A 13,414-nucleotide genomic window follows, 5' to 3' on the forward strand; every position below is an offset into this window, starting at 1 on the left:
ATGAACAGAATGGTATGTAAAGACAGGGGAATTTCGCAAAGGATACCACTGGTCTGGAACAGATTCCCCATCCACGTCAAATAGCTCATCCCTATTCATATGCACGTGCATCTTGAATCCATGACCAGGAAAACAGGACATTTACTCCAGGCTTGCCACTCCTACTATACCAATGGATAAAGCCAGCTACTAAATGCTGTATACAGTGTGTGGGGCCCTCATAAACATCTATGGTATTAACACAGTTATTGTCACTATGTGTAACATGAATCCAGTCCATGAAGGGACAAGAGGGACCTAAATACCAAACAGGTTGTAGCCCACAAGCACAGACAGTCTAGTAACAAGCTATGGACTATTTCTGAATATGAAATGACTCACGGAGGGGGTTAGTGCACTTAGGAATGAGCTTTCCAAGAGGAGAAGGAATCCAACAGGGTATGGAAGCAGATGCATATAGTAGAAAGGAGTGAAGTCATTTGGCAGCTAACACAGAAGCCTTAAGCTGTGACTTAACCCTGGGAACAGGGTTTGATTCCTGCCACATTCAGCTGCCTACTGTGTAATTCTGAACGAGAATAAGTCCCTTAACCAGGTAGATGCTTCTAGGGTGCCCCTGGAAAAGGACAAGTTTTCTAGAGGGATTACCCTGTCAACAAACCTGAAAAATGAAAGAGAGAGAGGAAGAAGAATGCTAAATATATATGGAAGGCATAATAACAAAGATCCCATCACTTTGCAGTATCAACACCTACAGTAAATGCTCTTAAAAAAAGCTCAGCATCCAAATCCAACATTTAAAGAACACACAACTATAGTATGCATAAAGAAAGAACCACAGTATGCTACAGCAGAGATTATTCTTGAAATGGATTCTCAAACATCAGCAAGACAAGAAGTCAGTCAATGATTCACTTACACAGGGCGGAAATTGCTTCATATCTTCAAATAATGCTTTAATTCTATCCAATGTAATTTCTTCGTCATTGCCATAATCTATGTAAAAAACTTGGGCGGTTCCATGTGCAACATCAATATTCTTTATCAGTATTCTGTGCCATGTCTGCAAAAAGAATTGCACATGATGTCTTCTGATTAAAATTTTTCACGTGTATGCATATATACATGCATAATTGTGTATGTTTGTCTACACACACATATATATACATATATATTTTTTAATTTACTTAGGTGCTTTAAACAAAATCACTGGATACAAACAATCTATGAAAGTAAACAAGATCAAACAAAACAGAACAGATAAAAAATAAACAAATGTGACAGTAAATAAACACATTAAACATGCCACATTGCTTTCTGCATGCATAATCAATCTGTATACAACATATACCACAAAAGATAAGAGCAGCAATAACAGAGCAGAGAGCATGTACAGTGACCTCAATGAAGGATCAAACATCGGAACCATTCAAATGCGTGCAGTAATCCTTAGGATGCGACAGTATACATAACAATAACAGAGCAGAGAGCATGTACAGTGACCTCAATGAAGGATCAAAAATCGGAACCATTCAAATCCGTGCAGTAATCCTTAGGATGCGACAGCATTCATAACAATAACAGAGCAGAGAGCATGTACAGTAACGTCAATGAAGGATCAAACATCGGAACCATTCAAATGCGTGCAGTAATCCTTAGGATGCGACAGCATTCGTAACAATAACAGAGCAGAGAGCATGTACAGTGACCTCAATGAAGGATCAAAAATCTGAACCATTCAAATGCGTGCAGTAATCCTTAGGATGCGACAGCATTCATAACAATAACAGAGCAGAGAGCATGTACAGTGACCTCAATGAAGGATCAAAAATCTGAACCATTCAAATGCGTGCAGTAATCCTTAGGATGCGACAGTATACATAACAATAACAGAGCAGAGAGCATGTACAGTGACCTCAATGAAGGATCAAAAATCTGAACCATGAGACAGCATTTATAAAAGCTAAACTTTCAATTTAAGGTCTTAATTGTGGAAGCTGTATGGTTAAATTACTGACTGAAATGAAATTAGTAACGAACAGCTATTTTTCTACTGAATATCAGCTGCAAGCTGTAAAACATTTAACAGTATAGCAACACTGAAAATAGTATGACAGCAAAAGCAGAATATTCCATAACTGATTTACATAAGGCATCCAACTTCATCTGAACTACATGAATCATTGAACAATCAAGTTAGAAAATTAAAAATGCAGTTTAAAATAAAGTCTACATACTGGAGCAATTTATATTCCTCTTAGTAAGCAACTTTTATTTATTTATTTATTTTACATTTGTTGACCGGGAATGTCCGACTAGGTTCCACAGTGCCTGTTTTCAGTGGAGGCCCAGGGGAGAAATGCTCCAGATGCATGTCTTTGGAATGTGGGAGGAAACCGGAGTACCCGGAGGAAACCCACGCGCACACAGGGAGAACATGCAAACTCCACACAGAAGGCACCCCAGCTGAGAATCGAACTGGAGAACCTCTTGCTGTGAGGTGACAATGTTAACCACTGCACCACTGTGCGGCCCAGACCAATCTTAACTCTGGATTCTTATACAAATGTATACCAGAAGACTACAGTTTCAAAAAACCTGCTCCTACAGAAGGCACTGACTAGACAAAACAACATTAGGTGTTTCAACACTTAGAAGGCTGGCTGCATTTTTTTTCAGTTCATTCATTTGAAAGAATAAAATGTAAGCAGACAATGGGTAATGCAAAACTTTCTGCTCTCCTCCTCATAAAAGAAGTGGACTGACGGAACTGAAGACCTAATAATGGAAACCTTTTCCAAGATACTACAGTTGTGTAAGAACTTGCCATAACAGTAGATGTTACACTGATCACTGCAATGTTACAGTATTAACAAGGGAAATATCCCAGCAGGCATAGACCTAACTTCTGTCCAGGATACCAAAGCTAAGGCATCATCTTCTTGTGCTGTACAGTCGAGTTGCACCAAGATTAAGTACCACCCAAGGGACATACAGGTGTGAAGTATTAGCTCTACGTCCAAAAACCAGCAAGGCAAGAAAAGAGAAATGTAAGTAAAAAGAGCATGTACTGGAAAAGGGGAGAAGGAAAGGATACTACGTCGGCCAGTAACTGAAGCAGAGACATGGAGAGGGAAGGCAATTGGAATGTAATAATGTAACAGTGATCGGTTGGACTTGTCTGCTATGGCAAATTCTAACACAGCTGTATTGGATGCTTCATATAACCACTGTTGCAGTATTACTAACAAGTGGTAAGAATTCCAAAGCTTTCTACATCTCTAGGGTGGAGAAATGAAGACCTGAGCTGGAATTTAAAATTCCTTGTAGTATGGACCTAGCAAATGCAGCTCTAGAAAAGACATCAACTTTGTACTGGATACAGAAGGCTAAGGAGCCATCTCTAAATGGATCAAGAGTCTAGACCTTTGAAAAAGGCTACAGCTCTGGTAGAGAGTGGGGGCCTTAACCAAACATGGAAGGTCTTTTCCATGGGAGGAACAAAGATGGCATAGGGATCCATTTGATAATTGTCTGGAGACAGGAGTTTTTGTCCTGAACAGAAAAGTTAGTGCGACTTTCTGATGGACTTGGTTTTGTCAAGATAAAATCTAAGCTGCCTGTGAACATTATTTATTTATTTATTTTACATTTATTGACCGGGATAGTCCGACTGGATGCATGTCCATTTTCAGCGGAGGCCCAGGGAGAAAAGTTCCACACTAACAGTGTAAATCCCCCCCGTTTTTTTTTTGGGGGGGGGGTTATAGTTTGGTTTAATAACACCTCATTAACCTTTAGGGATAAAGGATGGCTTAGTTTTGAGAGTAACGCTGTCTTTATTAAAAACAAACAGTTTGGAAAACATTTCAGCAGAATTAAGAACCATTAGCAGGACAGTCCCCCAAATACACACCTTCCTTCAGTGAAATGGAAGGAGCAAGTCCAAAAGGTGCAAGGGTGACCTTTACAAAAACAATTCATATCATTAGGAAGAGAAACAGATTTCTTAGGTGGCCTGAGATGAAGGGTACCTTTTAGAAATTGTTCGACCTCAAAATGCGAGGACAAAGGTGGACTGAAAGGAAGGCAAACAGAAATGGCTGACAAATGAGCTTTAACATAAGAGAATGACAGGTTTGATTAAGTGGCTCGCACAATTAGGAAAATGCCAAGTACACCTTATTGGATCAGGGTCCTCATCTTTTTTCTGACACCAATAAAAAAGTATTCTTCATTTGGATACACAAGCTTTTCTAGTAGCATGTTTTCCAGCCTCCTGCAATACTGGTAGCATGTCCTCAGAAAAAGTTGCCTAAAAGGAATCAAAATACAATCATCCAAGGGGGTAGGATTCATTGAATGACAGAGCCATTTTGCTGTGTGAATAAGTCCATCCTGTGAGGTTACTTGTGATGCCTGCCCTGGCACATTTGGAAAAGGAGTGGAAACTAGTGCTGTCTGGGCCAAAATGAACTCAACAGCAATATATTTGGCTTGCTCTTCTTGATTTTGTGAAGAATCCTGGGAATTAGGAGTAGGGGAGGGAATACATACAGGAATCTCCTCTTCCAGGACAAAAAGACATGGCATCCACTTTCAAAACTTCTGGGCACTGGACTTCAGAACAAAACAGTCTGAATTTCCTGTTCTGATTACACGCAAAAAGATGCTTCTCAAAAGTACCCTACTGATGGACAATCTGTAGAAGACCTCTCTGTTTAGCATTCATTCATGAGGGTCTGACCAAGATCTGCTCAAGTAATATGCTACAGTATTACTCTCCAAAGGAATGTAAACTGCTAAATAGGAGGCACTCGACCGCAATGTGCCAATAAGTCATTTTATGTCTTCATAGTTAAGAGTTTGTCCTATCTTGTTTGCTATGTACTGTATAACTGTGGCACTGTCTGTTAGCACTCGGACAGGACCTGATGACCAGAGGTAATGCATGGCTTCTAAACCTAGAATCATTAGTTTCCTAACATTTATGTGGTCCTTCCTGTCCTTTAATGTTCACAGAATAAGCCACCCAGAGCAAATCTAATGCATCTGTGTAAAGACCTAGGAAAAAGGAAGGGAACAGAAACAACACTCCTGGATTGTGTGATATCTGGTTGACCCACCAAGAACTGGGAATTCCGAAGGATAGCAATGTTATGTCCAAATAGATCTGACATATAATCTTGATGACATGGAATTTAGCCCAATGAATCCCTAACACTGGAAGCCATAAATCCTTAAACTCTCAATTGCCAAACCATCAGATTTGATTTTCTGAAGTCTCTTTTTTGGTTGTGGCAGGACATCTGAGTTGGATTTTCTAGATTCCATTTTAACCTGCACTTGTTCCTTTTATTCTTTGATTTTTAAGATAAATATTAGGAAAGACAAAACGGCTTAGGAATAAAGGGCTGGCAAACAGTAAAGCTTTTATAACAAGGATTTGCTCATAGGCAAAATAAGCATTTAATGTGGTTGTCCCTGAATGCTATTTCCCTTCCATGATCACATTTTCCTCTCTCAGCTTAGTCAAAGACTAGCAAACACAGGAAGTTTACCCCATTAGGGATACTGGTCTGCTGCAGGCAAATTGGGCTGGCAACAATTGCACATCCGACTGACAGACTTTTACATTCAGTGTTCAGGAAGACAACAAGAAAGTTCAGAGGTACTCCACTGCATACTTACCTAATCTATGTCTTGGTATGCTTTGGTCATTCAAACATATGGCACAAGAGACAGATGCCTAGGCTTTGGTATCCTGTGTACAATTCTTGGCAGGATAACCCAGTTGTTAGCAACACTGAAACAATGATAATAAGGAGGACATCTGGAGTTACAAGTACCTACATGTGATATCAAGCAATACAGTCTCAAAAGCACATTAGACTGAGTCTTAGAACCCTTCACAATGGGATCAGTGTCATCCCGACACCATGCTACCTGTGACACTGAATACAAAGCAGGGGTGAATGTCTCAATGCATTTAATAAAAAACAAAAACCCAAAACCACAGGAATCCACAGGTTCAAAAGCACAACACACACAAACAATACTCTGTAAATCATTTTATTAAGCAGTTTCTTCAAGACAATGGATTTCATAAGAATAAATACATGCAAAAATATGCAGCTTTAAATACAGGAAACTGAATGACCATGCACTTTAACCGACATATACAAAAATTTAAAGAACCTTTATACCTGAATATCATGTTAACATAATCATAGTTTAGCCGATATTTTCAAAGCACTAAAAATATAGACACATGCTCATTAATACCACAGAAATCAGTGGCATTCAAATGAAACTGTCAAGTTACTTATACTCAAAATATTTTCTTCATTTTCCCCCACTGACACAGTTTTGCCAACATACAAAACTTTGCAGATTTAACACCTTAATGGGTGAAAATAAAAAGCGTTACAGGACAAATGTTTCAGCTACACTGGTTGGCATCCTATAACAGTTTTTAAGATTTGGAAATTTTCAAAAATGTGTCTAGTCAGAAATTATCCCTCAAACTTTGTTAAGCGAGTTAGCTGATGAACTTCTGAACACAAAAAGGACGTATTTTTCACTCATTTGAAATAAAGAGCTGAGCAATACACTAATAGTAATAACAATAATTATATTATATGAAAGTTATGTACTCACGATAACTATACATCCACGTTGTCTACTTTCATTCTTCCTCAATGAATGGGTCTCTGATCCGAATCCCCAGATCTGACCTGGCTGATTCTCCCTAGATTCTAGGATCTGACTCTCGAGCTCCTCCCTTTACCCATAATGCCCCTGACCACTATAGCACCTCAGATCAAATTTGCTCCTGTTATATCACAACCCAAATATGCTCTACATTTGGGTTATGCTGTAGAACAACAATACAGAAAAACAGAATAGCAACAGAACAGGGGCTCAAACAGGAACTGTGGTTCCTAACAAAAAATTTTGTTAGCCCCCCCCCCCCCCCAAAGACATGGATGAGGGCAGGTGTGTGTGGCTGGGGGGGGGGGGGTGTTGAATGAAAATGTACAACACAGATGCACAGTTATGGTGAATACATTACTAACATTTGTCATTTTCATTAATTCCTCAATGAATGGGACAGAGTTCCCATCTACAGTAATCTTGGGTGGCCCTCCTAGAAACATATTCCAGAGAACCACAGAACCAAATGCAGCCCCTTTTTCTGGAGACGATATCCAACTTATAATGAGCAACACACCAAGTCACAGCTGCACAAATATCTATAGAAGCTCTGGACCAAAAAGCAGCTGAAGTGGCCACTGACCTAGATGAGTGTACTTTTGGCTGTTTTGGCAAAGTTAAACCTCTCAAGGAATAAACATCTGCTATCCATTTGCCTAGTGTAGTTTAAAATGCAGATTTTCCCAATTTGTTATTGGCAAAGGAAACGAGCAATTGGACAGTCTTTCTAAATTCTTCAGAAATGAAGTTGCCTATGTACATCTAAAAGGTAAAGCATGTATTCTCCTTTTTTGTCAAATTAAAAAAAAGAAAACTAGCAAGTTGATCATTTGGTTGACGTTTCCTTCTGAGGCAATTTTGTGTACAAAGGAAGGATTAGTACATAAAGTAACCCAATCTTTATGGAAAATTAAATAAGGTAGCATTGAACAGAGTGCTTGGAGTTCAGAGCCCTGCCTTGCAGAAGTTATAGCTACAAAAAAGGCGGTCTTCCAAGAAAGATCTGAAATCTGCCTTAGTTGGGGGTTCAAAAGAAGATCACATCAGACTCTGAAAAACAAGAAGATTCCAAGTTTGGGAGGGCTCAGTAAAACGGTACCTTTAAGGAATGCTTTACATAACCTGGATGAGGCTATGGTCTATGTTTCAAGACCGAAGACCATTCTTTCGAATGTGTCTTGGTCGAACATAAAAGGCTGAAAATGCAAAATATTGAAGCGGCTGTTAAGCAAATTCTTTCCCTAGGAAAGAATTTGCTTGACAGCTTTGGTACTTTGCCGTTTTCGGCACTGTAGTGCAGTCTCAGAGTGGGTATATTTAAGTAGGGGGTGTGGGGGGCACAAGCCCCCCACTTAATGTAATGTTTGAAATTGTTTTTTATTTTTTATTTGTTGGAACAGGGGGAAAAAAAAATCGCTGTTCTGACACTTCGACATTGTAAGCTTTCGCTTACATAGGGTCGATTACTCACCATTTGCTTTTTTAAGCGTTCGGTGACCTAATATAGACCCTGAGGCTAAAAGGGAAGCATAGTCTTCGATGTGACAGTTGGAGATGGCTGCCAGCTGAACGTTGATTGTGGAGAAACTAGTACCACTTTGAAAAACTGAAGCTAAAAAAATCTAAAACAGCAGGTATTGGGGCAAAGGATCCAGCTTTCTGTTGTGCGCAAAATGAAAATCTCTTCCTTTTACTCTTATAAATCTTTCCTGTACTGAGATGACAATAAAATTTGGTGAACAGGAGAAAAAAGCCTGGAATACTTGGCCATCACTGGAATTGGAGAAACCATGCAGTCAGTCTGAGGCCTGAAATATCCGGCTAAATCATCCCTGACGGATGTGAAAAAGTCTGGACTGGGGTCCAGTGTCCAAAGTGGACATGGTGAGACCAAAGGAAGGGGCACCACACTTGCCAAGGCCAGAAACGGGAAATGAAGATTACTTTGCTCTTCAACCAGAGTGCTTTCTGAAGGAATTTGGGGACTAGAGGTAGGGGAGGATAAGCATATAGAAGGACAGAGGGACAAATGTGGACTACAGCATCCCTTGGTGACTGTCCTTGAGGGTGAATTAGGGCAAAGAACCTGCTGCATTAGTTAATGAGGGGAGAGGCAAATAGACTACAGCAAAGTTAACCCCATTTGTGGAAGATCATATTTGTCACCGACTGACAGACAAACCACTTGGGAGGCATCAAGACAGTCCTGCTAAGCTTCCCTGCTAGAACACTGGATTTCCCCGGTGTCGTACGTCCCTCTATGTACAGAAGACAAACAGGTGGGGTAGTTTGTTTAGATGCTTTATTACACAGAAACACATCAGGATGGATAGCAGCATCATAAAATATAAACAAACTGATTAACAGACAGACGTTACATGCATGCATGCTCATATCTCAACAACTTACTACAAAATGTCAGTCAGGCTCGCACATGCTCAATATTTATACACTTGTGCAAGCCACTAGTTTCTTAAAGATACGTACACACACACTGATCAACATCTTCAGTCTTAAAAAGATTGCCCTTAAAAAAAGACATTGCAGTTTGCCATGCATTAATATAGACATTAGAAATAAATACAACAGTTATGTCCAAGTTGCGTATACCTGCAACATGGTCAGGAGAGGCGACTGGATCTGGCAACAATCAGGACTGGGTTTAGCAACAAGGACAGTCTCCGGTGAACAACTCGGATGAGGAACTTTGGGATTCATCACAGGAATGGGGATACTCTCTGGAACAACTGCTGGTACTGGAACACCGGACAACTCAGTGTCTTTCTCACAGGCTATATGCTGTTGTATAAGCTCATACTCTGGCATCAAATGTTTCCAATTCTGCCTAAATTCTTCCCCTTGTAATTCCACAATTAAGAATCTCGGCTCTAAGCAAATATGCTTCATGACTCCAATCCAATCCTAATCTCTGGATGTTTGCATCTTTACCACTTCTCGTAACAGATTGAGCAGTTTGTCAGTCTTATCATAGCAGGACTTCTGGGTTAAAGGCTTCAACAAATTGGTTTGCACTGACCTTTTGTTCTTGACACAAGGAACCAACAATTGTCTACAGACTGGTAACATGGATCTGATTTGTCTCAAGTCTCTGGGTGGGTGAACCAAGTTGTTTATCACAAGGAATATTTCTAAGATTTAAAAGCTTCAGGAAAACACTATTGTCTTCTTTCAACTTCCCTAGTAACTGTTGTGCACTTGGAAATGTGCATCCTGTTAAACCATTGACTGCAGATACTCTGGGCTACTCATGACATAAGTAAAGTCCCATTCTTCGGCAAATCTTTTGAACTGTTGGCTTGAAAACTGTATAACACTGTCAGAAATAACTGTGTGGACTACCACAAACTGCAAAACGACGTTTCATCTTTGCAATGACCGTATTGGATGCTAGATTAGGAAGTAGGTCAATCTTAAACCAATTAGAGTAAGGGTCTACTAACACCAAATAAAGTTGACCATTCCACTCGAAAATGTCAGTGGCTACTGTCGACCAAGCTAATTCAGGAATCTGGTATAGCTGACGAGGTTCTTTCTGTTGATAGGACTTAGTATTATTACACACGGAACAAGACCATAGCACACACAATACCTTGTGACACAGAAGGCCCAAATACTAGCCCTCTCACCCTTCTTTTGGTAGAGTCTGCTCCTGGGTGGCCTCGATGCAAAATGGTAATGGACTCTTGCTGCAAGGCCTTTGGGACAATAAGTTTAGGACCTTTCATGATAATACCACTGTCAAACAAAATCTCAACTCTGTAAGGAAAATAAGGCTGCACTTCTTGAGGTAAATTAGACTGACTGGTGGCCATCCTTGGCAAGCTGAGCTTCTGTAAAACTAGATCTGTGGCTGTGTGATTTCTAAGCTCATCAAGACATGTGAAATTAAAATTTCTCACTTCCATGACTTCAAAATCAAGCTGTTCATTTTCATGTTGTTCAGTGGTTGTTCTGGACGATCTGGATAATGTATCAGCAAGATAAAGAAATTAGCTTTTCTTGTAGACAAGACTGAAATTATACTTTTGCAATTCCAGCATCATGCATTGCAATCTGGCTGGAGCTGTACGCATAGATTTTCTCAAAATAGTGACTAGCAGTTGGTGGTCTGGTTCGATCTGGATAGGTCTACCATAAACATAATCATGGAACTTGGAACATGCAAACACAATTACCAAAAGTTCTTCACTTGAGCACACTGCATTTCAGTTTGGGTAAGAGTCCTGGATGCAGAAGTAATAGGTTGACCCTATTGTAAAATGACTTCAAGATCAAATTTAGAAGCATCACATGAAAAAATAAATGGCTTGTGAACATCATAGTATCTGAGAGTTGGTAGACTGGCAATTCTCTGTTTCACGGCATTAAATGCTCTCTGTTGTTCTAACCATGACCAAAATGCATCTTTACATATTAGCTCACTGAGTGGTGCTGCTGTTTGACTCAAGTCTGGAATACATTTACCTAGGTAGTTAATCATGCCAAAATTTGTTGCAGGGCTTGAACATAGTCTGGAGCTGGCATCTCGAGAATGTCTGTTTGCTTAGAAGGGTTTGGTCATAAGCCTGAACTGGTAAATAAATGACCAACATAAGTGACTTCTAGTAACCTGAATTTGCATGTTTGAGGATTCAGTTTAAGATTCACTTGACATGCCTTTCCAGAACTTTACTGAGGTTTCTGTCATGCTCAGCTTCACCATTACCTCTGACTAGTATGCTGCCTACTAAAATAGCACAGGGATATCTAGAAAAAAATTTCCTCCATTGCACACTGAAAGACTTCACTTGCAGAATTTATCCCAAATGGCATTCTCCGAAATCTGTACATTCCAAACTGAGTACTGAAAGTAGTAAGCAATGAAGACTTCTTGTCAAGCAGAATTTGCTAAAATGAACTCTCTGCATCCAACACAGAAAAAAAAAAAAAAAAAGACATTTGGCATAATAGCAGCGACTTCAACTGTACGCACTAGATGATGAGGTCTTTTCAGTTGCCTTGTTCAAATCTAATGGATCAATACATATTCTGATGTCATCTGAGCTTTTCTTATGAGCTACCACCATGGAAGATACCCACTCAGTAGATTCATCTACTGGACAAATTGCACCTTGTTGCATCATTTTGTCTAGCTCGGCTTTTACTCTGCCCTGCATGGCTACTGGAATATTTCGAGCTGGCCTGATAACTGAGCTAACATCTGGGCCTAACTTCGTGGTGTACACAACTAGCTTGCCTAGTTTGTTTTCGATAAGGTCAGCATAGGAAGAAAAAATATACTGGGTAAACTAGAACAGTGGTCTGTTGAGCTAACATGGTGGACTTCCTTATTAAATGAAAGCAGTCTCATTTTCAAAGTGTCTCTAAAGCCCTAATAATGGCTGGACATGCCTTTTGACCACAAAATAACAGCAAAACAGAGGGACTCCAAAACGGCCAGTTTCAATAAAAAACTTTTATTGTTGACACCACAAGCACGTTCATAGACTAAGCTGCTTCTTCAGGTAATGTCTATCAAAGTAAAAAAACTCAGTTTAAATTCCATATACTACCTCCCTTGATTAATCATGTGATATCAAGGCACTCAAATTATTTAAATAGTTTAATAAAAGCATATGCATAGCACCTAAGTACAGAAATCATAATACATTCATAAAAATGCATATGTAACAAACGTGTGTGTGTGTGTGTGTATGTGTGTGTATATATATATATATATATATATATATATATATATATATATATATATATATAAAACACATAAAAAATACAATAATACAAAGGTAAAAACATTCAACGTCTCAGGTTCCTAGATTTTAGCTTAGGTTTTATAGGGACCACATAGAGTTCATGCCCACTATCACCTCAGTCTAATACACTTAGACTCAAGTTGCTCAGTACTCTTCTTGATGTCACCTCCTCTTAACGTCTCATGCACCCTCCCTATAACCAAAAACTTAAAAATATGCTCAGTACCACTGGCAAAGACGTGCTTTACAAGGGCATTAGTTTTATTCCCTTTGCTAATATGATAAATATGTTCCTTTATTCTTTCTCTAAATGTTCTATCCGTCTTGCCTACGTAAAATTTTGAATACAACAAACAGTGGGCCAAGTGAACAACATGGGAGGTGCTACAAGTGGCAAAAACTTTGTACCTATATACTGTATTCTATCCTGGTCAAGATGTGTGAAAGTAGAACTGCTGTCAATGTAAGTGCATACACTGCAAGTGCCACATGCTAATGCGGGATTATTATATTCACGTTTATTCCTTGAGTAATATAAAGTCCTTTTAAAGGATTTCATGTTCCTAAATACAAATCTGGGAGTGGGCCCTATTACTAAGGAAAAATCTTTGTCTGTCATAAGGACTTTCAGGTGTTTTTTTAGTAACATTCATGTACAAACCAAGCATTTTTGTACCTGTGTTAAATCCTTTGGTTAGTGGATTTGAGAAACTATGCGTTGATGAAACTTACAGTATTTATAATCAGCGCAAGAAATGTAAAATGCATTATAATTTAAGGAAGGAGGAGTACAGTGCTTTGAAAAAGAAGAAAATGAAAAGACTGTATAATTAAACCTGCAGACAAGGGGGACCAACTGCTATAATGGACTCTATTTGGTATAATGAAGCTATGAACAATATGCTAGCAGATACGAAGGTTTATTT

General features: G+C 39.2%; 1 protein-coding gene across 1 annotated transcript in view; it reads right to left on the minus strand.

Moving 5' to 3' along the window:
- Positions 1 to 13,414, minus strand: part of TDRD1 (tudor domain containing 1) — a 2,513,511-nt gene that overhangs the window by 2,102,576 nt on the left and 397,521 nt on the right. Inside the window, exon 6 of the mRNA XM_044055533.1 lies at positions 920 to 1,063. Within this exon, the coding sequence (XP_043911468.1) occupies positions 920 to 1,063 (144 nt within the window). The remainder of the gene's footprint in view (positions 1 to 919; positions 1,064 to 13,414) is intronic.

This window comes from Protopterus annectens, chromosome 14.part0 (assembly GCF_019279795.1).
Source record: "Protopterus annectens isolate FY-2018-M chromosome 14.part0, PAN1.0, whole genome shotgun sequence".
Classification (NCBI taxonomy): Eukaryota; Metazoa; Chordata; order Ceratodontiformes; family Protopteridae; genus Protopterus; species Protopterus annectens.